Source organism: Morone saxatilis, unplaced genomic scaffold (genome assembly GCF_004916995.1).
Source record: "Morone saxatilis isolate NCDOM2014 unplaced genomic scaffold, NCSU_SB_2.0 Contig2, whole genome shotgun sequence".
NCBI classification, from domain to species: Eukaryota; Metazoa; Chordata; class Actinopteri; family Moronidae; genus Morone; species Morone saxatilis.
The window spans coordinates 21,534,189-21,560,495 of NW_023339762.1; the positions used below are offsets into that span (position 1 = coordinate 21,534,189).

Below are 26,307 nucleotides of genomic sequence, written 5' to 3' on the forward strand. Positions count from 1 at the left end.
TAACTAGTGCAAATCTCAGGCTTGTTTTTTATTTTTATTCTCCGCTCATCTGCATAATGCACTATGACACTTGCAATCAGGAAGGCCGTATTTGCATAGGCTCGTGTTTGAACTTTACCGTTGACATGGTGGCAGTGTTTGTTATCGGCCAGTATTTTGACAGCCAGAGGAAGCCGCGCAGTCAGGGCTGTTATTCATGAGTACACAAGACAACAGCCGAGCTAATGGGCGCCATGTTTACAGACTTCAGATAGTCTCTCATTAGAGCCAAATGTTCTGCTATTAGATAAGACTGAGCAGGAGAAGGAGGTGGAGGACACATCTCCAAGCTGAGAGGTTTGGGGAGACAGGTGCCTAATTTTCTTTGTGTGTAGTCACATGTCTGAAAAGATCAGAGCCCTGCCCAGTCTCAGAGAAACAAGGAAACATCCTGTAATGATAAGTTTATTTAAATATTTTTTTTTTAGATTGAAGCAAAATGTATTTATTTATTTATTTTTTGCTTTTTATTTCAAGGTACTGAATTCACCAAGTACTGCAAAAGTGCCACTATGTATGTACAGAATAACAAGTCACTCAACAGCCGCTCCCCTCATCCATAGCTACTGGCTTATGGAGCAGCCCTTGCAAGGTAGCTCCATAAATCTTCATACAATATTGATGTGTCAATCTAGTCATTGGGTTTACTGTCAGCCCGTCCAGGTGCTGTAAAGATTAGTGGGTCTGTTCACTGTCTGCTGTAAGAGGATGCCCTTTAGTGAGCGAGCAGGAGGACATCCAAACACCCTCAGGATGTCTGAAATCCTCAAGCATATTTTGATCTATGCTCACTGAAAACAGTTATTGTCTGTCTAAATTGCTGTTTTGAAATTTTCAAAAAGTTGCGTTTACATTTTTTATGTCTGTTGTGTCATGATTGTGTAACCCTGATTCACTTCCCAGTACAGTGGTACAAATGGAATAGTCCTTAGAAAACCTCTTTCTTTTTCTTACTTCTTCAATTCATTCACTCTTTGCACTTTTTCTGTTCTCCCAACAGATCTCCACACTACGCCTGTCCGGAGGTCATCAGGGTAAGTCGTTTTTCACTGATTTATTGTCCTTGATCTTATTTAAACCAACCCCTAACCAATAACAAACACTCTCTTGTCCTTAGGGAGAGAAGTATGACGGGAGGAAAGCAGACGTCTGGAGCTGTGGGGTCATTCTTTTTGCCCTATTGGTGGTGAGCGTCTGCTTGTTCTTTACTAACTGATGGTGACGGTGATGGTGAGAAGTATGGCATAATACAATTTAATCATAAAGTGTTGCCTTCCCATACGTCTAGCCTTTGTACCAGCTGTAATGGATCAAAAGTAGAAAATTAGTGCACCTTGTGACAGGACAATCACATCTAGGAAGATCTTGAAGCTGCCAAATGGTGTCAAACATAAACTCAGAGTTCAGGGAATTCAATTAAAAATCCTAACATTTAGTAGGTCTTACTGGAAAAATGTTGCAGAATGCCCCCAAAGCTGATACTCTTGCGTAATAGAAAATCAGATAATAAAAGCATCTTTTTATTCATTATCCTGTATCCACACACAACCCTGTATCCATAATCAGGTCTATTCTCCAGCTACATTATGTCTGTGGTTCCCCAGCCGTGCAGCCCTGAAGCTTTGTTTCATCAACGGCTGTACTGTAGTTCCTACACACTCCTGCTCCATGAATAATTCATACAACCAAACTGAAAGAAGAGAGCCCAAAATAAATACCAACGCTGACAGGGCGGCTTTTGGCCACAGGCCCTGTTTATTTGTCTTTGTTTTTGCCTTCCTCTCCCTCACTCCCCTCTCTATCTGTCTCATATATGTGTGCGTGTATGTGCACCTGTGTTAAGGACAGTCTCCGTTGTACTCTTGTGTTGCGTAAACCTGATGTTGTTTACCACTGTCTCCACCGTGACCACACTCTTGCTGCAAAACAAAAGTTTCTCCCCATCGCTGTTTGACTGAAGATGAATACTGCCTTTCTCCTGTTTCTTCCTGCTGTCTGGCTGTGAGATAACCATTTGTCTGATTGTGGGAGACGCGCATACTCCCCAGCAGTTAGGCTGCACTCAGATCATCTGTTACACAAGGCTGCCCCACCCCCTCTTTTTTTCTCTACCTCTTTCTTTCTGTCTTTCTCAGCCTTTTTGCTCTTTTTCTCCCCCTCCATCTTGTCTTCTTGTGGAGGTTGTCATTCATCAAACAGCCACATCTGTGAGGTGTCAGCTCGCTCTGATAAATGACTCTGATGAGAGAATGCTAAATGAACGAGGTAAATGAGAAAGCTGGGTAATTATTAGAAAAGCCCTGTTTTCAGCTTACTGCTGTTTATTATTTATTTTGCATCGTGGCTGAGGGCAGAATGCTCTAATTGGAAAGTTTAACAAGTTGAGAAAGCGAGCCTATTCTTTAAGTCGTGCAGGATTAAGACTCAAAATGTAGTTATCCTTTCTTCTGGCGAGTCTTGTTAGTCATTCATATGAAGAGTTATTTTCTGTTCTAATGCTGCTATTAAAATAAGTGCAAACTGTTCCTTGTCTACTTTTTCATTCCTACATCTACATCTTCTCCCTTTTTCAATTTATTTTCCATTTTCTCACCCTCTGCTTCTTTCCTTTGTTGCTCCAGGGTGCCCTGCCGTTTGATGACGACAACCTGAGGAATCTGCTAGAGAAAGTGAAGTTGGGGGTGTTTCACATGCCACACTTCATCCCTCCAGACTGTCAGAACCTCCTCCGTGGCATGATTGAAGTGGATGCCTCCAAAAGACTAACGGTCAGTTCAATTAAGGGACTGGGTGATAACACGCCATTATGATTATGTTCATATGCTTTTTGTGCTTTTGGTCTTGGTCTTGAGCTTGGCCCCTTAGTTCTAATTGCAAAAGGGAATCTTTATGCTACAACATTCAATTATATTTTATACAATAGCTTTCAACTTTAGGGCAGCAATTATAATATAATAATAACAGTAATAATATTTTTTTTTAAGTTTGGAGTTAAAGAACTTGACCTGGCTAAGTTGGAGCAAAATCCTTCAGCCAGGTTTCAAAGTCTTGCAGTAAACCTTCCCAAAAGAGTGGAGGGTGCTCCAGCAGTACAGGGGAGGTAACTATATAATGTATGTATAATAAAGTTCATGGTCTTAGAAGGAAGGCCACACCCTTATGTGATTGACAGCCATGTTGTGTGGGTGTAAAGCACATATCTCTAACAGTAGGTATATATTGCCTTCACACCCGTGTTAGCACACAAATGTTTAATTATCATGAGCCTCTGCAGTATATGTTGTTGTTCTTTAGCGGTATGCATGATGTGTTTCTATACTACATGAATGGTACAAAGTACTCTTTGCACCTCGTTATGCACAATCCGTACATTCTCAGTGACTCAATAAAACATGAATTCTATCTGCATTGAATGTTTTATATTCATAGTCCACGACTAGTAGTGTTTACTAATGATGTTGTAGAAGCAGCCAAACACATTTCGTTGTTATTTTAGACGGCATTCATGTGGGGAAAAAACCCAGACACATCAGGTCTTTGTTAAGAGAGGAGAATCATTATTTCGCAGATTCACAGCAAGCTGGGAAAACTTGTAATGCTCTAAGGAGACAGTAAGATGGCAGAGATACACATTCAAACTAAAGTGGCTAATATCAACGTGACGCTGCCAAGCCAACCATTGTCTTTTTCTTTATTTCTTCTTTCCTCCTTTGTGTTCCAAATGTGTTTGTCTCGACTCATCCCCAATTCTGTTTGAGTTCTTCCTCAAGTACAGGTTGTGAATTCAGAAGAGGACTGCTGTTTGTGTACTCTCCCTCTGCACTGTTTAGCGTACTCATCACAATGCCAGTCCCTTTCTACACAGCAACTGATCACCTTGGCAAGGTAGCTGGAGGAGAGTGCGAGAACAGAGAGATGTGAAGGACAGAATGTACACTATATGCTTTAATTTTCTGTTCTCTCTGCGTGACGTGGATGGGTCACCCTGAGATCTGCTAGATATGTCCACCAGCCTCCAGCGCTGTCCTCGACAAAAGGGTTACACACAGGCCGAGCTGCTGGGAGAAAATATGCTACCTCTCCGCCCCCCTCCTGCGCATGAGGGCTCCAAACAGAGCTCTGGGGATGTGTTGTAACCTCACAGAATGTCAAATAGCCCTGTTAGATTAAGCATTCTTGGAATTTAGTAGCCCAGTCGGAGATGACAAATGCACCCAAGGGTGGGAATGACATCTTAAGGGAACACGTTGGATGATTATATTTCATAATACCATTGGCGGTAGTTCAAATCGATTATCGAGTAATCTGACCACAACTACAGGCTGTGTTTATGTCTATTTTCACCGTCTCAATTAGATTTTGTTGCTGCATGCACACAAGTACACACACAAAGCCAAGGCCCCTCAGAGTCCGAGTGGTAGGGCACATACCCGGCCTTAAGGGGCTTAGCCCAATAAAAGCCTTTCTCTTCATTTCCTGTCTGTGTAGTCAGGGCCCCGCAGATGACTGGGCCAGCCACCTCGACACAGTCATTTCATCTTCCATATTCACATGAACACAGACAACCTGGAAAGATCCGTCCTTGTGATCCCTGGATAATGAAGAGGATTGGCTAGCTTTTTATATTATAGAACAGTTCATCACAGACAAATAACGCATTCATGGGAATTGCGACAAAGTATCATGGTCGATGAGAATTAAGGAAGTGTGTGTGTTTGTGTGCCATAAATGTGATATAAAACTGATCTCATTAAGAAATAACAGTGTAGTTAATCGTGTGAATTCCATCAAAGTCAGAATGTGCAGAGGCAGCAGTTTCTGCAACTCTGCTAAGCTAGACTACTTCAGGGTGAGCATCACCATATTTACTCCTAAACCGGGACATGTTAAATGCCTATTCAAGCACTGAAAACATGTATTCTACCGTAATTATTATTTTAATTGTGATGAAAACCGGGACAATTTGGTGGTGAATGTTGAAAACTGGGATGTTCGCCGGGACTGGGGACACCCAGTTGAAACCGGGACAATCGAAGACCAAATGGAACGTCTTGTCACTTTTAGCAGGATGTGTTTATCTGGTGTTTTATCTTTTTTCTTTTCATTATTAGATTCTGCTACTGCTACTTTATGTGGTATAACCAACTCACTTTCTAAGATGTTGGAGCAATTACAGAAAAGTGGGTAAATGAGTTTAAGAGCTAATGCTCACCTTAACCTAGCCTTAACTAGCTGGTTAGTTTTTTACTTCTGTTTTGTAGTTCTTTAAATGCTGTTTTTCCCCAAATTACACATTTCTATGGCATGTTACATTTTATATGTCAAAAAGTCATATTCTGCTCTTAGTTCTTTTCTTTTCTTTTTTTTTTACACCAAATATATAGTTAGTGTTTTGGCTTTGTATGGCAGAATAGATTCCCATAGCTCCACCCTCCTTGCTTTAACACAGCCACATGATTGAGACATGCATACACATGACACATACATTTATGTAAATACTGTACATGTTGCACGTAAGTAAATTTATGCAGCCCCGAGATGAAAACATACGTGAACGCACACTCATACACACACCTAGCCAAACCAGCATTACAGCGGCATTCCCCTCTGCCTGAGTGAAAGCAGCTGGAATTGGTACTGTCACATTTAGAGACTGATTGATGTGATACTGCATTTCAAACCACATCACTTTCAAGCCCACGTGTGATATCAGTCTCTTGCCTCCAGGCCTCCAATAAAAGTGGGAGAGAGTAGGTCACCCACTGGCCTGTATTTGACAGGCAGGGTGTCTCTGTCAATACCATGACCTCTGTGGAGGCAGACAAGATTCACCTATAGTCTGGCCAGCTCTGTAATTGAACTGGTATCACATGAAGGCATTCATCAGTGCTGAAACACAGAGGTAAATCCTCTGGGATTGTGGAGACCCATTGATATAGGCACATACCCAAGAACCATACCTCTGAATAAGTGATAATAATTAAAGCTGTTATGTGCATCGTCTGTGGTTCCACAACAACAAATTAAAAAGTCCCAACAGTGACATTTGATCCAGTTTACCTCTGTGGGCAGTTGAAACACTGTGAAGTCATTCAAACAGACATCTTTCTTTGTTGCTCTCTTTCTAACTGTTTCTTTCTCTTTCTGCTTTTCCTTTCTTGGCAAAAGACCATGTTGACAGCGTTTGTGACAAAGTGGCCACATTAAAAGCACGGTGACAAGAGTAGTATTGAGAGAGGGAGTGTGTGTTTGTGTGAGTAAGAGAGATGAGAAGAGAATGAGAATGGGAGGTTCCCTTTAGACCAGAGGGCTTGGCAGGGTCAGCAGTGTGTGTGAGGGAGATAATATTCTCTGTATATAGCTCAGTGGTGTCATCTCTCTCTCATACTCCAGCTGCACCTCTCTCTACCTTACTCTTTTCCTCAATAAGTTTTTCCCATAAGCAGTATTAATATTTAATGGCCTCATTATTTGTTTCCAGCGTTCAACCTGCCTGTATTGTCCTATTGTGTTTCCATTAAGCCAGTAAGCTCAGCACATAATGCACCAAACGTTTCTATACACCGGCAAATTCACCTTTTTCCTCAGTAATTATTTCCTTAGCACCAAAAATGTTATTAAATTATTCAAATCAAATGCATCACGTTGCTTGTGTACTAACCTGCAGTTTTTTCTGTCATGTCTTTTACAGTTAGAACAGATCCAGAAGCACACATGGTACATGTAAGTACTCCCCAGTCTTTCCTTTTTACAATCTCCACTCCTCTTCTCTCCTCTATTAGCCTATTCTGCAGGGGTTGTAGACCTGAGGGGAGCAACCACATGATAAATGGCTTTGAGTTTCTGCCCTGTACACAAGAGTACATTTGAGCAGGGCAAGACTCCACTCTTGGGGATGTGGGGGTAAATTGGTAGTGCATGAAAGAGGATGTGCAGCATATGGTCAACTGAACAGGGTTCAGGGGAGAGGGAACAAGCAGGGATGTCGAGGATGAACCCACCTAACCTCAGTGTATCCATCGTTTAACTTTCATGTTACCCACCTTTTAAAGCTAACATAAATCTTTCGAGAAAATTTGTGTTTCAGGTCATTGAAAATTATGTTTATGTATGTTATGAATTCATTTATATGTAGGTTTTTTTAATGGGGAACAAATGCATGACCAGATGTTTGGTTTTTAAATGATGATTGATGATTGTAAAGGATGGTACCCCCATTATCGGAATTACTGTTCCTTACTCTGCAAGAGCAAAGATACATAGGACGAGGTTGTAAGCCCTGGAAGGGGTTGAGTTATGGTTTCTGCCACGTACTGAAAGATCATACAAACAGACAGTGAGACAGATAAGAAAAACAAGAGGAGACAAGAGAAGAGCTGGGAGAGAAAACTAATATAATGTGAATCAGTGAGGAAGTTGCCTGGATGTCTGCCTCTGCCTGTCTGGCTGAATGAATGCATGAATGAATGAATGAATAAATTAATGAATTAATGAATGAGCATGAGGACCTAATAAACTGGCAACTGAGTATAGTTTTAAGTGGGCGACACATAAGATCAGTGGGGAATAGTAGAGGAGGGTTGTGAATTTCTGTATCACAGTCTGTGTGTATTGGCACAGAAGAAAGAAGAAATCTAAGCCGAATCTGTTCTTTGAAACAGACTACAGGCCGTGTTTATGTCTATCTAGATCATCCAGAAATCCTCCAGAAAATGGTGTCAGTGTGGATTAGCCTTTTTATTTCAAATCCCAAAGAAGAAGTTTAGATCCCAAGTCCTGCTTGTGTGCTCCCTAGATTCAGACAGACAAAAGAGAGAAAAGTGACATAACTAGGAGAGTGTCTGGAAAGACAGAATAATGAAGGAACTAAGTTTGGGAAATAAGCCAGGAGGAGAGAGGGAGATTGCAGAACTCAACAGCATGACTCAGTCGTCTGTCTGCATCTTGGCGAGCATGATGACCCAGGTTCACCCTCTGAAGCTTACATGCAAAATGACTAAACCTGGGGAAAATACGTGACTAGGAAAGTTTCATAATGTGAACCAGGGTCATAATGAGGCCAATGTCCCAGATGCCTCAGATGCCCCAGATGACCAAGAGGCAAACAAACACTGAAATGCTTCACATACATATTCTGTTTACAGTACTCAAGTACTTCAATCTGTATATAAGCAATATGAAAACGTTTCAATGTATTTAAACTTACTTAATTACATTTGCAGGGACCAAATGGGTGACAGTGTCATTATTTGTCTTGCAATTTCTTTGCATCCACAGAGGGGGGAAGAACGAACCAGAGCCAGAGCAGCCTGTGCCCAGGAAGGTGACCATCCGCAGCCTGCCCTCTGCAGATGACATCGACCCAGACGTACTGGACAGCATGCACTCCCTGGGCTGCTTCAGAGACAAAAACAAACTGCTGAAAGACCTGCTGTCAGATGAGTGAGTGAATGGCGGGGCAAATGGGAGGGATGGGGAAGAGAAAAAGCAGGGATGAAGAAGAATGGCGGTGTGGTTCAGTGAATGAAAAACTAGAGAAGAGAAAAATATAGTAGGAAAAAAAGGTGAAAGTGTGTTGAAAAATGGAAAAAATAAAAGCTGAAGACAGAGAGAAGAGGGGCTGTGTGGTGGTACTGCAATGGAAAGGATGGGAGTGTTGTGTCTGTGCGCACAGACGGCCTTGGTTTGGCCCAGGCTCTTATGAAATCCTGTGAGGCTGTCACTTTAGATGTCAGAAGCTATAGATCACTTAACTGTTATCACACAGTGCTTACACCGCTTGCCACTGGATACATTCCCCCCAAACTGATCCTGGTCTGCAGGATACAAACAAGCTCCTGGGTCACATTGTTTATGTTCTGCTACTAATGTTTATGTCTGAGTTACACATGTGTCCCTGTGAATATGCATTTATGCTGAGGATACTCACCCTGCAGTCTCTCATACACTTGGTTTGTATTAATGTGAGCACACGGATGTTTTTTTGTTTCACTTTGCTTTGCTGTTCAATCTCCTTTCCCTCTATTTTACATTTGACTGGCCTCTATAATTTAATACTAAACGAGCATTACTCCATCACTTTCCTTTCTCCCCATCGCTTCCATTTCCTTCTTTTCTCCTGGGAGCATCCCGTAATAGTGCTGGACTAGAGAAAAATCTGCAGTCTCTATCTCCCTTTCCCTCGTTCATTTTAGCTGAAGTTGCAGGTCCTTGTCTCTTTGCCTCCTACTGCTTTCCAATCTGTCTTTATTATGGAGGGCCAATCCCTGGGCTTTTTGAATAGAGGGTATTGGCCCAGAGGCTAAAGATATTACGCTTCCTGATTTACAGAGAAAGGAAAGGCCGAACTCATAATGTTTTGATACTTTCATAAACTCACCAGTAGAAAAAATATATGCAGAATATTATATGATTGCTTAATGACCTGTAAAACTAAACTTTTGTTTTAATGATGGAAGCTATTTAGTAGCTGTTTCACAATGAACCCAAAGAGATTAAAGGACATTAATCATAGTGAGGGTTTCTGCAGTTTAATGTCTTGGTTTTAAGCTCTTGTAAATGCTGATCTGCGTATGCACATGAATGCTCACTAATCTATACTTGTGTATGTGTTTGGAGTGACTCAGTTTGGTTTAAAACCATTGTATGTCTTTCCCAGAGCTCTCAGTATCCTTTTTATTGTCTCCTCTCTGCAGTGACAACCAAGAAAAGATGATCTACTTCCTTTTACTGGACCGTAAGGAAAGGTACCCCAGTCAGGAGGACCAGAACCTTCCCCCTCGGAACGAGATTGGTGAGACTTGGACCAATGAAATAATTGCAGATAAAGAATGGAACATAAGATATGATAAAAAAAACAACTATAGAAAGAGCATAACAGAAACAATCAGGAATAAATTTGTAAACACAGCATGGCACACAGTATATCTGAACAATACAACTATGTGGCTAACTTTACATCATGAATAGACAGCTGTTTACTCTGTAAAACAAACCAATTTAGACAGGAACACATACTGCAGGAAGGTAACTCCTGAATGCTCCGAATGTCTGAACTTTTTTCTTCCCTCAGAAGAAATTGGATCGGCTTCAGTAGACTTGGTCTGGCTCTCCAGTAGAAAATGCTTTCTGTTTATGAAATATAGACAAGCTTCTCAATGAAATATAGTAGCAAAAATAGAAGGTGTCAATAGGCCAGAGAAAAACTGTCAGCTCAACTGCTTCGGATCGGATATTAACACATCAAAAAAACAAAAAAAGGTATTCTCCCATTCGTGCAGCACAACCCAGCACAGAATTCCACCCACAGAAATCTGAGCCGAAACAAAGATGCTCTGCTAGAACTTCTACGAGAGACTTCTGACAGAGTTATTTTGTGACAAGAGCATTGCAATAGGTGGGGGTATTGTGTGCAAATGTGTGAGTGTGTATGCTGTGAGATACCGACATTTTGATGGATAGACTCCCTCTTCAGTGAATGTGATACAGTCAATACAGTGGCCATTAGTTCAAGGTCTGGGAGGAAACCATTACTTATTCACTATTAGTTAAAATGTCAATGGGATCAGCACTAAACATCACTCAAACACTTATAACACATATGCACGCAATGCACGAAAACCACTCAATGTGAAGAAATACAAACATTAACATGTAAGATGTCAAGGGCTATTGTGTTGATTCTGAATCGATATGTCGTGCTTGTTTGGCATAGATCCTCCAAGGAAGCGGGTGGATTCTCCCATGTTGAACCGTCATGGCAAGAGGAGACCAGAGAGGAAGTCCATGGAGGTCCTCAGTGTCACAGACGGAGGCTCACCTGTACCAGCCAGGAGGGCCATCGACATGACGCAGCATGGACAGAGGTACGCATGGAGGTGAAATGAAAAACTTTAAAAAATCAATACAATTTTCAAATGAACAGATAGAAACATACATAGCTCTGTGTGTGGGTTTGTGTACATGTGGAGGATCTTGCAGCTCAGTGGTGTTTAAGCAGGTCTGACAGTGAGTCGGGCTATGGGTGTCAGCAGGCTAGATTGTGGACAAACATAAACAGAGACTGACGCACTGCTCGCTTTGTCTCCTGTCTCACTGTAGTAAATCAGTGTACAGTAAAAGCTTGGATATTCCTGACGCCAGTACAAAATGCAGCAAAGAAGAAAGGTATTCACTTGGCCTTTTCAACTCCTCTCGCTCCGTGTCTCACACCCATGCAAGGGGATTTCCATGGCAGGAGAAAGATGCAGCGGTGCTTTCTGTTAAAAGAATGTTTTATTTAAATGGAGATTACACGTCAGCATTTGGCTGCTTCAGAAGTCTATTTTAATACGCTGTAACTCATCTGAAAAATGAAAGAAGCTGGATCCAACAGAGTCAACAGTCTTGGGGTGGTAGTTCCTAAAGTTTGACTTAACTCTCTTAATTAACTTAATTTTCAAACTGAGGAAGACTGTGCATTTGCAATTCAGAGCCTTAATGTCTGCAAACCTCCCTTTTCCGGTGCTGCTCAATTATCTCTTCTTTTCATAATCTGAATGCATTGATAATCAGTTCTCCCATACTGTGTCCCACTTTCTCCGGATGCAGAACATTTTTCCATTTCTCTATTTTAGAAATGTTCTAGTCAAGCCAGAACCACACCCCGACAAGGCACAGCAGACTGATTTAAAATCTATTTCCTCATCTTATTTCAACAACCAGTATATCATCACACCACACATTTCTGCTCAGAGGCAGTGACATTTGTGACAGCGGGGAAGATTGAATCTGAGGGGGGTGATAACCTGATCTGCCTAATGATAGGCAGGTTGGCAGAGAGCAGGAAAAAGCTTTCAGAGGTATGGGACATAAATGCAGAGGCAGCGTGTGCATATATTACGTAGATAAAAAAATATAGTTATAAAGTTGAATATTCATTTAAATGTCAGATGCATTAATAACTCCTCACCATAGTGCTTTGCCGACAACTAAATATTATATTATGAATATATTTCCCACTTCATTACACTGGGGGAAGCCACATCAGAAGTTTATCCATTTCAAGAGCTCCCACCTCTAAACACTTGCTTAATTCTTTGTGTCCTCTGGTGCCTCTAAATTTCAGTTTAAGGATTCGTATTCTTGTGTTTTATCCCCTCTACTCTGCACTTTCATCCCTTCAGGCGATCCAAGTCTTATCTCTTCTTAATTTAAAGGTTGCATTAGTTTAGAAACTGTCTTCTTCTGCCCTTCGCTCTGACTCATCTCTTTCAGTCAAGCCTAGAATCCAAAAATAGGGCACTTTGCATTGACTTTATAGAGCATTAATAATGTTTTAATAAACAGCATGAACACCAGTTCATAAATCCAACACAACTAAATGGCATATAAAAGGCACTGAAATGAGTGTTTTGAACTATTATTTAGCAGCATATGAAATAGGTTTGTGTCTGGATCCTACACATATCAGCAGCCGCAATCATTAAAAAAAAAGCTCAGCTGCATCTTTCTTCCGTGCTACTTTAAATCAGTGTGTTTGTTCTTACCCCTCCACCCAAATCTCTTTCAGGGGCTCCTCCCTACCCTTTCATATCCCCTCTCTCTCTCTTTCTACTGTGGTCCCTTGTGTGCAACTGACCTTCAGTCCCAAACGCCCCCCTCTGTTTGTATGGAATTGCTATGCTAATGTGGAAATGCTGCTAGTTTTTCTCTGTCTGGCTTCCTATCAGCTGTAGTGGGTTGGAGGTGGGGGGAGTCCAATATCGCAGCCCCTCCGCCTCCAAATCAAATCAAATCTCTCTATTGCTATACGTCTCTTTCCCCCCCACTGCAATTCATAGCTCTCCGACAGTGGGGGGAAAAAGATGTTGGTAGCAAAGTCTCTGTGAATCTGGATTTTGTTGTGTTTTTTAACTTTTTTCCGCCTTTTATCACGTCCTTGTGTGCGCTTTGTTTGATCATGTGCTTGCTTCTGTGTGTACATAGACGATCGTGTTGGGCAAGCACATACGTAAGCAGAATAACGTCCAAAGATTTGACTTTCTCTGAACCTAACCTTATCTTTCCCCTACAGCAAACTTTTGTCGACAGCACAGAAGATTCATAGAACTTCAGATCAGAGGGTGTCAGAGAGAGGACTGACTTTGAAACATGTGTTTTGACAGGATACATTTTCACCAGTGTAAATGGTGGAAGAGAGGGGAAACGGTTTTTATCTAAAATTACGCAACAAAAATGCCCCACTCCTTATCCAGCATTTTCCCTCGACATCTCATCTAGGCAGTTAAAATCCGCTCAACTCCCCAGGCTTTTTCATACATGTGATTGTTGATTTGTCTGATGTATAATTGAATAGATTTGGGATAAATGCGCAGTAGCCATGTTGCAGAAAAAGTCCCAAGCAGACATTTTCATGTGAATGCCCATTTCATTTTTTATATACCTAAAAGTATCTTAAAAAGACATTTAAAGCCTAACTCAAAGAACTCAACAAGAAATCCCACTGATTTAATTTTAAATCTTAACAACATGCCAGGAGAAATGAAGGGAGGTTAATGATATGTAAATGAAATATGGAAAAGTGCTCCAGTGTGAAGAAGAGAATATCAATTGATTTTTTTTCTTTACAGATCTGCTCTAGTTGCTTCATGCAGTTTAAATGTGTTGGGTTAGTCAAAGCAGTCTTAATAAGTCAGACTCTCATGCTAATTATTGACTCTAATTTATTTAAGAGGCTCAAATGAGCACAAATAAAGCACCTTCAACACTGATCTTTACAGCAGAAACTGCAGGGGTCTTACTACATTTAGAAAATTGAGGAGCTGAGCTGTGAATATTAATGCACTCTGTCCTCTGGGAGTTGTCAGGGTTCAGGAAAGGAAATGAATTTAAACAGTGTGTTGATTTATATGAATATCTCCTCCACGTAGAAGAACTGGCAGAACAAAGTCAATATAGAGGAGAGAGAGAAAAAATTAACTTTCTCCTCTTAAATCACACTAGCAGAGCAGTAGCATTGTGTTTTAGCTGTGACAGTGTTATTGGTCCACTGTTTGACTCCTGGCACCATCCATTTCATTTTGCCTCACTTTCGTTTTATTTCAGTCCATGCCCTCATCCCAGAACCTCTTGTACTTGTTCCATCCCCCACAGCCTAGCATTAGACCCCCAAGGGTGCTTTGGATGGGTCTGTGACACAGCCAGTGTTCACAAACTGAGGATATGGGTCCTGTTCCAAAACAGGCTTATGGGATATGTTAGCTTGAGGACTAATGGATAATAGAAAGACAAGAATGGGAAACCACACACATACACGTATAGGACACACATACGCCATTGCAGACACCTAGGTTGCAACTACTGTCACGCTTCGGAGCCAAAAAGTCAAATTTACCTCCAGTAGTGTCCACCAGTGCAGATAGTTTTGATTTTATTTGTCCAGGTGAGATATCCCTGTATGAGATGAGATAAATGGAATTTTATTTGTGATCCTCTCCAGTGGTGGCGTAGAGGAATTCAAATCCTTTACTACATTGCAGTACCGCAATGTAAAAATAATCGATTTGTTTGTCTCTCAACTCAGACAAATAAAACCAAAACTTTGTATGACTGAATACTACTGGAGAACATGTTTTGTTTTGTAATTATGGTGAACTGGCCCTTTAAAGCAAGCAAACGCACGCGCACACACACACACACACAAAGGGCTTAGCTGTCTTAGCATTAGAGTTAATAACCCAGCGTCTTTGTTTCTATACGATAGATGACAAATGATTGCTTACTGTAGTTGTGTATGCTGTTAACTCTAAATAAAACACTCAACAATAATTCATCGTCTCTCCGAAGCAAGGGTGAGGCTCTGACAGCCCATTACTGTACAGCATAACCATCTGTAACATTAGCTTTATAGACCTGCTGGTCCAACACTAACAGATGCAGAGTGCCTCTAACAATATGCTCATAATGGCCTGAGGATGCTGTGTTTTGGCCATGTTTAGATGAAGTGCAATTGGCTATGTGCGCACAGGCGCTGTAGTGAGCAACTGTGTGCCTGTCTCAGTGGACCATAAGACTTAAATGTAAATGATAGCAACTGTCTGGTCAGCTGCTCCCTGAAACAAGAACTCCTAGCCAACGTGGTCTCAACATCGCCTACTCGTGTGCATGAGTGTGTGCAGTAAATCCACTCACAGAAGGGGCAGTGAGAGAATTACGAAAATAGCTTGAGTGTGGGTGTTCATATATTTCCCTCTCTCTCATGGTAGCTGTTAGTGTTGCTTCTCTTCTGTTCTGTTTGCATGTTGGTGCCTCTCAGGTGAAAGATTCCTGTTGTAGTATCAGTACTTTCTTTAAGTGGTTGTAAATTAAAATCTGCATTTAGAAGATTGATACATACCGATCTTAATCAGGGCTTGTTATTATGACAGAACCAGTATCATTTTTATGGCTACTAGTTGTAACCGGGTACACAGTTTTGTGTCCATGTATGGAGGCCTCTACAGCCCCGAGGGACTGCTCAAGCATCGGAATGAACATCAGTCTCCATTACTCCATCACTCCCTCCAATCCTTCATTCTTTCATCCCTCCCTCATTCCACCATCACTGTAAACTCCCTCATTCTACCATCATATTTGTCCATGAGGTCTTACTCTACAACCAAGCAACCTAAAAAACACTAGTTGTAGTGTTCATCTCTTCATCTTTTCAAAGGGAGACAAAAGATCTGTAGAGTCGGCCACATGTTCACAAATGTATCAATGGGGAGAGACAGAGTGAGAGAGAAAAGTGTGTGTGTGTGTGTGTGTGTGTGTGTGTGTGGTGAGTGGGGTGGGGGGGTATTAATAGATTGAATGACAAAAAGGAGCAGTGTTGTGACAGTGAGCAGCTGGTGTTTCCGAGTGTTGACAAGCCCTGTTTTTTATGTGTTAGTGTGTGTGTGTGTGCGTGCGCTTGATGGAGACAGATTGTCCTGTGATTGTTCATTTCTGAGCAGGGCTCTGCTCATAGAGGTTATTGACGGCATCTGCAGGGGGAAAAGAAAAAACATGACAAATGGCACTCAACCAAATGTCCCACTCCATTTCCCCCCAAGATATTTTCTACTGATCCAGTGAAAGAGCCTAAAAGTCAACATGTTCGGTTTATTAGCAAACTATAGACTGGGTGGAAAGCTAATTTCAGTGCTAATCTGTAGAAAGGAGCCTATAGATTTGCAGGAGAAGTTGCAGTCAAGTCAACATATTTGAAACCGAAGTTTGAGCTTAATTGGTCTTAGACTAATTGCTGGGAGTCAATGCTAGTAATGTTTGCTGTCAAGTCAGTGCTGTTACTGTGTTGTAATGCTTTTACCCTCTTTGTGTGAGTAGATGTTGTGTTTGCAAAGGGCTTGATAGCAACCACTGTGCTTAGTATGATGGTAACATATGCTGTAGTGCTTTCTAACTGTGTGCAACATGTAACCTCCACGCTTTCACCTCCACCTGTGTTTACTGAAACATGTAACGGGTACACATGTTGATCCCTCAAATTATCTCTGCCCCTGTGTGTGTTCTTGCGTGTTTGTGCCACAGGTCGCGGTCTATTAGTGGAGCCTCCTCTGGCCTCTCCACCAGCCCCCTCAGCAGCCCACGGGTAAGTCACGACCCTACGCACACTTTCAAACACACACACACACACACACACATATACAACACGCACCTCTTGACCCACTTCTCAGGTACTGTATGTAGTTGTTCACCTTCGGGGATAACAACCATCCAACGGCTGCTGATCCCATCTTATTGCTGTCATCTTATTGCTGTTTATGTCCGCTAGAGAAAATAAAGACAGTCACTACAGCTACATTGCTGGGGCTCCTGACCTTTAACAAAGCACACGCACTAAGAAAGCAATATCTCTGTATCTCTCTGCACATGCAATATTGAGCTCTACTGTTCCGTTTTATTATTAGTCTGAGATATAGTATATTTTTCTATTCCTTTTTTAGTTTTAATCCACAGTTCAGATCTACCTTTTGCGTTTTGAGCAAGCAGAGATCCACTATGATGAGCTCTTCATATCCAGTATTAGATCAGACTTTACATGAGTCGTCACATAAAGTCCGATATTTCTGTTAACTCCAAGAAAAACATGCTGATGAACTTTCACGGGGTACGTGACAGCACAGCAAATTTTCTCTTCCCCTAAAGCCTCTTCTCTCTCCATCCTTTCTGCTTATTATCCCCTCTCTCTGTTTTCTGTGGCCTGAGCTCTGTGAAAATCCAGCTCAGGGAATGCTTCAGAAAATCCCACTTTTCTTGCTCAGAGCTGGGGAGCTTGTAGTAAACTTTTCCAGCTGACTAACCTGAGAAGGCTCGAGATTAGCCAGGATCCTAAAACGAGCTCCTCACGCCACACAGGTTCTTTCAGGCTGATCTGAAAGGGAAATTGATTTCTCAGACCTACCCAAAGCCTGGATTGTGCTCTCAGCAAGAGGCTCTGTGAGGAGTTATTTTCTCTGATTTGTGTCTGGAAATAGGGGAGATGTCCGAGGGAAATAGTTTATCAGCGCACCATTGTGGCTGCAATTTCACCGTTACAAATTAAACAGATCAATTAACCTATCTGGAAACTGGAGGTTTTGTACCAGAGATATAATAATAGTCCCTCTTGTTATTGAGACAGCCCCGTTCTCGTCACAGCTGGCCTTATGTCTCACAACTGTCTGTGTCTGCTTGCTGTATGTTTTATTCAAGTGAAGTCCATATTTCTTTATGTGTTTTGCTTTTAAATTGCTTGCTATGTTTGTTGTTTTCATTTAATTTTTATATTGTTTTATTTTGACATGAGTCACTGAATGGTCTAACTGCATGTTTCTTTTCTTTTTTCTTTCTTTCTGTTTTTGCAATGCCTCCATCTCTCCCGTGTATGTACACATCTCACCTGCTTCTATATTCTTTGGCTGTCCTCTGCTTCTGGCTGTTTGGTTGTTTGATCTGCCGCACTTTTTCCCTTGCTTTTTCTGTGTGTTTGTGTGCCCGCATGTGTCCCCATGTGTTTTTCTTTGTTTTTCTTTGTTTTCTTCTCATCCTCCACCTGCTTTGGCTCTTGGCTGTATTGTGCTGCGCGTCCTCACACTGTGTTTTCTAACTCCAGCCTGTCAGGAAGTTCTGTGTACCACCTCAGTCTCCAGACTTGTTGCAGTCCCCTAACACAAGCCCCTGCCCATCCCCTGAGCCCATTCCTAATCGCACAGGCCCCCGTATCTCCACCCCTAACTCACTCGCTCCAAACAGTGAGCCCCTGCCAGCAGCACTCAACAAGACGCAGACACTCCCCGCCAAGCCTAAAGTTGTACCCAAGCCCCTCCAAGCCACACGATCTAACCCGCTCCCTGAACTCTCCCCAGACCCAGCATCTGCAGCCAATTCAGAGTCCTCCACTCCTTGCCAGCTCCCATTGCAGCCACCCTCAGCCTCTGTGCCCCCCACCCCTACTTCTCCGTCCTCCCCATCCTCACCCTTTTCCCCATCCCCCATCCCCAGTGCTTCTATTCCAAACAGCCCCCAGGTACGGCGCTCCCATTTTTCTGCCAACCCCCAACTCTCTGTGCCCTTCAGCCCAGTGGTGCCCCTGTCGCCCATCCGGCTGCACCACTTTCACCCTGTGGCGCCGGTGCCTTCTTCATTCACTGACCACCCACCCAAATCTATCCCCCTCATACAGGTTACCCCTCACCCCTCCCCTCGAGGCAGTCCCCTCCCCACCCCAAAGGGCACCCCGGTGCACACTCCCAAGGACAGCCCGGCTGGGACCCCCACCCCAACACCGCCCCCCAGCCCTTCCATTGGAGGCATGCCTTGGAGGACGCGCCTCAACTCCATCAAGAACAGCTTCCTGGGCTCCCCACGCTTCCACCGCAGGAAACTCCAAGGTACTGACATTACAGCAGATTTTTATGGTTAACGCTGAATTACCTTGTAATCGTGTTAATTTCATCCTTCCTAACATCTTACTGTACTAGTATGATCTACTTGTTATCTGTCTCTGAGCCTTTCACCCTTTGCTGACCTTTGACCCTCTTTCCACAGTTCCCACACAAGACGAGATGTCCAGTCTCACACCAGAGTCTTCCCCAGAGTGAGTAGACTTTATTGCTGTACTTTTTGAAGCCACCACTGCTATCATAATTATGCATAACCTGTCAGCCCCTCAGTTATTGGCTCAAACAGGCTCACTCTTGATAGCATGATGTTTTGGAAAGTATTACAACCATGAATGTTTGATTTTCACCTGCTGAGTTCCCCGTAATGACCTCAGGTCTGGTCTGGGATGGAGAAGCAGCACCGTAGCAGGAGGTAGGGGGTTGGTTATGAGGTAGGGAAGGTATCCTCTGTGATGTTGCTGAGCTCCCAGGGGCCTGATAACTCAAGGTTGGCCTAGATATGCCTGTTTGGCTGGCTGGCTGGTTGGCTTGGCCATCTCCATCTGGCTGGGAAGAACATCCTGGCTGGAAGGAGTTGGAGAGATGGCTAGAAAAGACCTTCTCTTAGCTGGGTTGGGCTTGATCACAGGCATACACAGTCACACACCAGATGTAACCCGCTTCTTACTGCTCAACATGCCCCCTAATGTCTCTGCAGCCATTACAACATTATGTAAGTCTCTACTTCTATTTTTACATTTTACATTTAGTATTTATTTATATTTAAGTGGGGGATCAGGGAGTATTTCTCTTTTTGCTGAAGTTTGAGTCCATCAACATTTTCAAGAATCTCATGAAATATTAATATGCCAGAAAACAGGAGTCCATATGGCTTATTAGTGGGTGCAGGTACACCTGGGCTGAGGCCAGTAGTGAATTCATCTACCTCTGCCCCCTATGGACCTACAGTTCTGTTAACAGACAGGCTCAATTATCTTTCTCTCTCTTTCCCACACACACACACACACGTGCATTACCCAGTTGCACAAAAGGTGAAAGTGAGAAAACTTTCCTCCCCTGAACAGTTTTAGCTCATTTCCCTCGAGGTTTCCTCTGTTTGCTCCTTTCCTTTTCCCCAGAGCTGCAGAGAAAGATGGATAGATGGGATAGATTGGATGGGTTGGTAAAACAAGGAAGCAAAAATGGTGAAAGGAAGACAAATCAAAATCTCTAGTACGCGTATACAGCAGGAATCAATATAAACTTGCAGCTGACATGTTTTTCTTATTCTTGTCTCTCCCCACAGACTTGCCAAAAAATCCTGGTTTGGTAACTTCATCAACCTGGAAAAAGAGGAGCAGATCTTCATTGTCATCAAAGACAAGCCTCTCAGCTCCATCAAGGCAGACATCGTTCAAGCCTTTCTCTCGGTATACACAGCGCTGTCTTGCTTATAACCTTACCTTTTCCCTGTCTCCACTGCTCCCCTAATCCCTTCTACCATCTGATCTCTGACCCCTGTGCCCCAGCTTCTCTCTTTATAACCTAGATGTGTGTTCATGCAGCGGTCTTATCTGTGTATCTGTTGTCTGATGCAGGACGTTGCCTCTTTTAACCGCAGTGGCAATTGGCTATGCCATGAGGCAGCCTCTCTCTGAGTGTTTGCTAACATGCTTCTGATTTATGTAGCAATTCAGTAAACTGCTTGTGTTCAGTGCTTCTATTTTCTCTCTGACTGCAGACTCACTTGAGGTCAATAGAAAATCAACAGAGAGCATTGATCATTAGCATATAGATGCTTTGCCCTCAGTACCGTCTATTGAGCATGTGCGTGTGTGTCTGTGTGCATATTTAAAAGTGTAGTGCGAGAAATTGCGAAATAGTGTAGATTGTATCTGTATGTGTGGTGTGTTTATGATAGTGTGGATGTTCAAATACATGCTGGAATGCAGGCAACATCAGGGTTTCTTGGCGAACATGGCGTAATCTGTATCAACAAACATTCAGCAGTGGTAGTTGATATTCAGTGTACATAATTGAACAGAACCTATCCTCACCCGAGTTAGATTTAACAAAGTCTAAGTAAATGCAAACTCTGCCAGTGCAGGTCAATGTCAAATCTGTTTCCCCATCCCTGTAGGCAGCTATTTTCTCCTCTGGGTTATGCTAGCTGGTATTCCAGACAGGAGATTGGCACCTGAATCAGTGGAATTATACCTCTCAGCACACTCACATTAATGGAATGTCAAACCCTCTCCAGCACTGTGGCGAAACGTGACTATTTCAGAGCTCACCTGTTCATTGGGCATACAAATTCATTTTAGGTGGGAGAGTGCAATGTTGTTGGATGATTCAAGATTACATTAGTTTAAGTCTCTCTGGCATGCATGGCTACTCCCCGAGGCATTAATCTCCTTAGAGTTTCAACTGTGGCTCGGTAGTATGTGGAGGGTATTTTAATGAGGGTTTATTCACCTTGTCATTTGAAAGGTGTGGGAGAAAAATTAAACATCAATGCTCCCTATGTATAATCCCATTACTCGCCTCTTTTAACTACCTAGTTTTATTCCTATCTCTGCCTCTTTGTCCATTTTTCCTTTACTGACTACTCTTCTTTTTCTTCTTCCAGATCCCCAGCCTGAGCCACAGTGTGATCTCTCAAACCAGTTTCAGAGCAGAGTACAAGTCCACAGCGGGCCCTACAGTCTTCCAGAAGCCGGTCAAATTCCAGGTGGATATCACCTACACAGAGAGCACAGCCGCCACCAAGGAAAATGGCATCTACTCTGTCACCTTCACCCTGCTCTCAGGTCAGGATGCACCGAATTACAAACAATCTACTCTTTTTCTATACCTGCTTATTCTGCATGTATTGGGCAAGAGAGGCGATGCACACTGGACTGGTCCCCGGTTTGTCAAGAGATATTCTGACTTTGGACACCCCAGTGAGCTGAGTCTCTGTTGTATATGGTGACTTTGTGTTTGCTGATGAAGCAACCATACTGTTACCCTTTTATCCTGATCCATTCACAAATCTGGCAAAATAACATTAAAAAACAAAAGACACTACTGTAAGATAGGTCCCCAGATGTGAGGTCTCGAGTTGGACCCTTTTCCTCTATCAGAGGAACACATCAAAAACTACATTTATATTTACACATTTACAAAGAATCTTTGATTAAGGCGACCTAGTTTGCACCCAAACACCGAACATGCTAACTGCAGACGAATAAAAAACAGTGAAGTGTAGTAACAGTAATGGAACACAAAGCAGGTGTCCAGTTGCACAGATTGGCTGAGTGCTCTATAGAAGAGGGGGAACTAAAAACATATTTTGTTTTTGCACTTCAATAAAGCGCAGTGCCTTTACTTTAGGTGGGATTTGATTCCTTCTCCTGTGAACAGTCCAGACAGAAAGGGTTCAACCCAAGGACCGTTCTGCTGTGAGACAACAAATCACAGAGGAAAGAGTTACATACAGTATTATGTAATCTTCCATCTCATCAGGCTCACAGAGGTCTTTGGGAAATTCAAGCTCACAAGTCACTTTGAAAGGTGTGGAAAGGCATCCCTTACATGTTGAGTGGGTTGCTGTCACACTTCAAACTAATGAAGTTAAACTATATTCGTATTCAGCCAACAAATAAACTAGAAGTGCTGCTTCCAGAGGTGGGTGCTCTCAAACTTTCTGCCAAAAAGAATGGCTGCCTAAGGATTTTCAAAGTTCTTCCAATCCTGTATACTTGATAAGATTTTCCCCAAACCTCCCTGAGCGTAACAAGATTAGGTCTGGCTATGCAAGATTACATACTATGCAATCGTGCGTGCATTCTTGCAGTCTAGCAGAAACACGTGCATGCTCTCTTTCCCTCTCTTTCTGTCTCACACATATTTACAGGCACAGACACGCACACTCACACACACACTCAAGTGGGGGACACATTTGAGCTGAATGGGGTGTAATAGTTGCTGTTTGGAGCCTGCTGGTTCTTCCGTGTCACTGACCATACTGTATACAACAGGTAGACAGCAGGAGCTTACAGAAGCCCTCCTCACTGGCCTCCATTCATCATCACAGGCTTTCTGCAGCTTTCCCAGCTCACATTTCAAACCATGTCTTTGTGTGTATGCACTTACTCTAGTACTCTACCCACTCTTACTTTTTTCCACTCTTAATTTTTCCATCTATATATTTTCTATATTCTGCTGTCTGTCTGATGCAACTGATCATGCCAATACTTCCTCTGTTGGTTTTATTGTTCAGGACCAAGCCGGCGCTTTAAGCGAGTAGTGGAGACGATTCAGAGCCAGTTGTTAAGCACACATGACCAGCCTGGTGTCCAACAGCTGTCTGGTGAGTAAGAATTTCTATTTTCAAAATAATAATTTCAAAATATTTTCCAAAACCTCTTCACCTTTAACCCGCCTCATTCACCCATCCCACCCCCTGACGAACCCCCTCTCACGGCTGAAGCTAAGCTAAATCCTGCCCTCCTCTTCCCCGTGCTTGAAATCCCTGAGACACTCTCCGCTTCTCGAAAAGCTTCTTCTGCATGCCTTGAAAGGGTGGGAGTTGCTCTTGAGCACGGGTCAAACGTTGTCTCGATGCCCTGGCAGTGAAGATTAGAGTAGAGGTAGGGTAAGCTGATTTGCATTCTGTTACTCCTACTTCCAAGACTGATTGTCGGAGCTTGTCACCATGGCAACACCACTGCACCTCAACGCACTCCCACAATGCACTGCACCGCACAACCACACCACACCTGACAAGCGCTCTCTCGCTCTCTCTCTCTCTCTTTCGCGCTCTCTTGCTCTTCTCTCTCTATCTCTTTTCCCTCTCTTTCCTCTCTCTCTTCTCTTCTGCGGTGCTGTACAATTAGAACCCTCCCCCTGTTTTCCATCCACCAGCTCCTCCAAAGTTGCCGGTGATACAGAAACCTCTGGGAAGAGGGCAACCTATCATCACCCCTAACCGTTCACCTGTAAACTTTAATTACGTTTCATTTCTCATTTAGTTGTAGGGGGTTGATGCTGAGTCTACTGGACATGATATAGCCCGTTCTTTCCCAATGTGGCTCCATCTTCTACACTCACCAGTCTTGGGTTTGCTGAAAATAAAAATAAGCGAGAACTACGGGATCTGGGACTCCTCCCCTTGGCATGTCCTTCACTTTGTGAATCAATCGCTCTTGTTTATGTGAGTTGTTGGTCGCCATCCTCTTGACAAAGCTCCACCTGCTGGACATTGTTAGGGAAACCACCAACTGAAATGCACCTTTTTTTGTCAAGGAATGTGTTGTTTTCTTTGGATGTCAGTTTTATCCAATCCAGGAATCATATTCTTTGGTGTCTGTATGTTTGTGTCTTTCTGCTATCCTTTTCAACCCATTTTCTCTTCCTATCTGACACAACGCCCAACATAAAGCTTCTTATAATTACTCTGTTAGTATACTATAAGTTACAAGTGTTGAGCTGTTTCTTGGCTCTTGGCTTCTAGCAATGTTATCTCACTGGCCTCCAAAATGAACAGCAGGTCATCCAGCTTTGTGATATTAACAGTTGTTATCATTGCTCCGCTTTACTTTTGTGTTCTGTGCCTCAGTTAAGTTTACCAATTCCTCTGATTGGTTATATTATTGTATGTATTATATAACAGGATTGAGGTTTTTTTAACCAACCCAACAACAAAACTACAAAAAAAAACAAACAACAAAAAAAATAAAAAACCAACAAACCGCAAACACCACTCAACATCTAAGACAAAACTGGAGGAGGAGGTAGAAATTAAGAAAAATACCAATGCTATGGAAATATAAGGTTTTCAAACAGAACATGAACTTGGGATGTTTTCACATGCAGAAAAAGGAAAAACATAAAACAAACTTTCGATAAAAGAAAGTACTGTAGTAGATAAAAATTTAGACACACACTTAAACCAAGACTAGAAACCATTCCAAACACAAATAATGAAGTACGACATATTCTGTGACACCAACTATCCAAACAGAACAGACCCACGAACCCCATAACCACAAAACAAAACAAACCCTTAACGCTTCACAAAGACCAGTATGTCCACCCTCTGCCGAAGGTCACCCTGACACACACACCACATACAGCTCAGTAAATTAAAACATATTCTACAAACAGTTAGACACATCTTCTCACGAACACATACTTACATACACCACACTCCGAATCATAACTAAGCACAACACTACTCTATCGCAACAAACACAAAACGTCGCTGCTTTGCAAAAACCACCACTGTAATTGAAAGCAAATATATCTAAACCATCAAAACTATTCACCATCCTATTCCTATACTACTAAATTGACCTCCTAAACACCCTTTGCCAGCACTAACACAACTACAACGAAGACACTTCGAAAGAAAACGCGTCGGGCTGTAATACTATAACAATAAATTGACTCATATAGATACCACAAGTGTCCTGTCAAACAAAGCGACTTTCAATTCACAATCTTGGATCTACCGTTTCCTCATAACACTCAACTAAACACATTATACATAACAGCAAAATAACCTGGGGAGTTAGGAACTGCTACACAAAATTAAGAACTGGCATCGGGCACAGATAGAAGGACAGGAGAACACAACGAGCATGCTCTCGCAAGAGATCAACAATAGCGAATAAGATTAAATTACCACACAGCAAAAAAGGATGACGTTCTACTGTCATAACAGCACTCGCACAGAATAATAAGCTCTACATGCAGTATTACTAAATTATAATTGGAAAAATGTGCACGAATCTCCTTAAAGCTGAGAGTGACCGATGAAAACTAAAATGTGGACATTCTCTCCTACACCATGGAAAAGGGGACAGAGGGAAGCAATTGGAGAAAGTTTGAGCTTTACAAGCCTTACCAGTCCCTGCGCAAATGGAGCATGAGCGGAAAAACACATAGTGGAACACACGTTAGACCACACACCAAAAAACAAACCAACATTCTCGGCTCATTCATGATGAAGAATTCACTCAATTCAGACTCACCACTGCATAGGGAAAGTACTTCACCACTAAGGCCGAGTGTGCAGATTTCCAGGGCAATAATTTTATAGAGAATAAAACGATATAGTCTTAGAACAGCCGCCACAATAAAAGAACACATTATAGAGCCTATTCCAACACCCATCTTAATATTTAAACAGTCCGAAATACAACACAGACGTCTCAGTCATTGTGTGGTGTGCTTTGTCAATCTGTGCAGCCCCACCTTGCTGATATAAGATATACAATAGATGTTGATCACTAGTCAAATTATCGCTTCAGACCACGGAACACATCATCCTTGTGCAAAATGGATACTTTGCAAATATTCAGAAACAGCACTGTATAAAGGACTAGAATATTCCGAG

General features: G+C 42.4%; 1 protein-coding gene across 1 annotated transcript in view; it reads left to right on the plus strand.

Moving 5' to 3' along the window:
• brsk2a (BR serine/threonine kinase 2a) overlaps positions 1–26,307 on the plus strand; it is a 154,616-nt gene that overhangs the window by 122,051 nt on the left and 6,258 nt on the right. Inside the window, exons 6-18 of the mRNA XM_035664339.1 lie at positions 1,040–1,073; positions 1,157–1,225; positions 2,661–2,807; positions 6,731–6,762; positions 8,317–8,481; positions 9,735–9,832; positions 10,754–10,904; positions 16,591–16,651; positions 18,725–18,932; positions 19,090–19,138; positions 20,230–20,353; positions 21,553–21,733; positions 23,188–23,277. Of these exons, the coding sequence (XP_035520232.1) occupies positions 1,040–1,073; positions 1,157–1,225; positions 2,661–2,807; positions 6,731–6,762; positions 8,317–8,481; positions 9,735–9,832; positions 10,754–10,904; positions 16,591–16,651; positions 18,725–18,932; positions 19,090–19,138; positions 20,230–20,353; positions 21,553–21,733; positions 23,188–23,277 (1,409 nt within the window). The remainder of the gene's footprint in view (positions 1–1,039; positions 1,074–1,156; positions 1,226–2,660; positions 2,808–6,730; positions 6,763–8,316; positions 8,482–9,734; positions 9,833–10,753; positions 10,905–16,590; positions 16,652–18,724; positions 18,933–19,089; positions 19,139–20,229; positions 20,354–21,552; positions 21,734–23,187; positions 23,278–26,307) is intronic.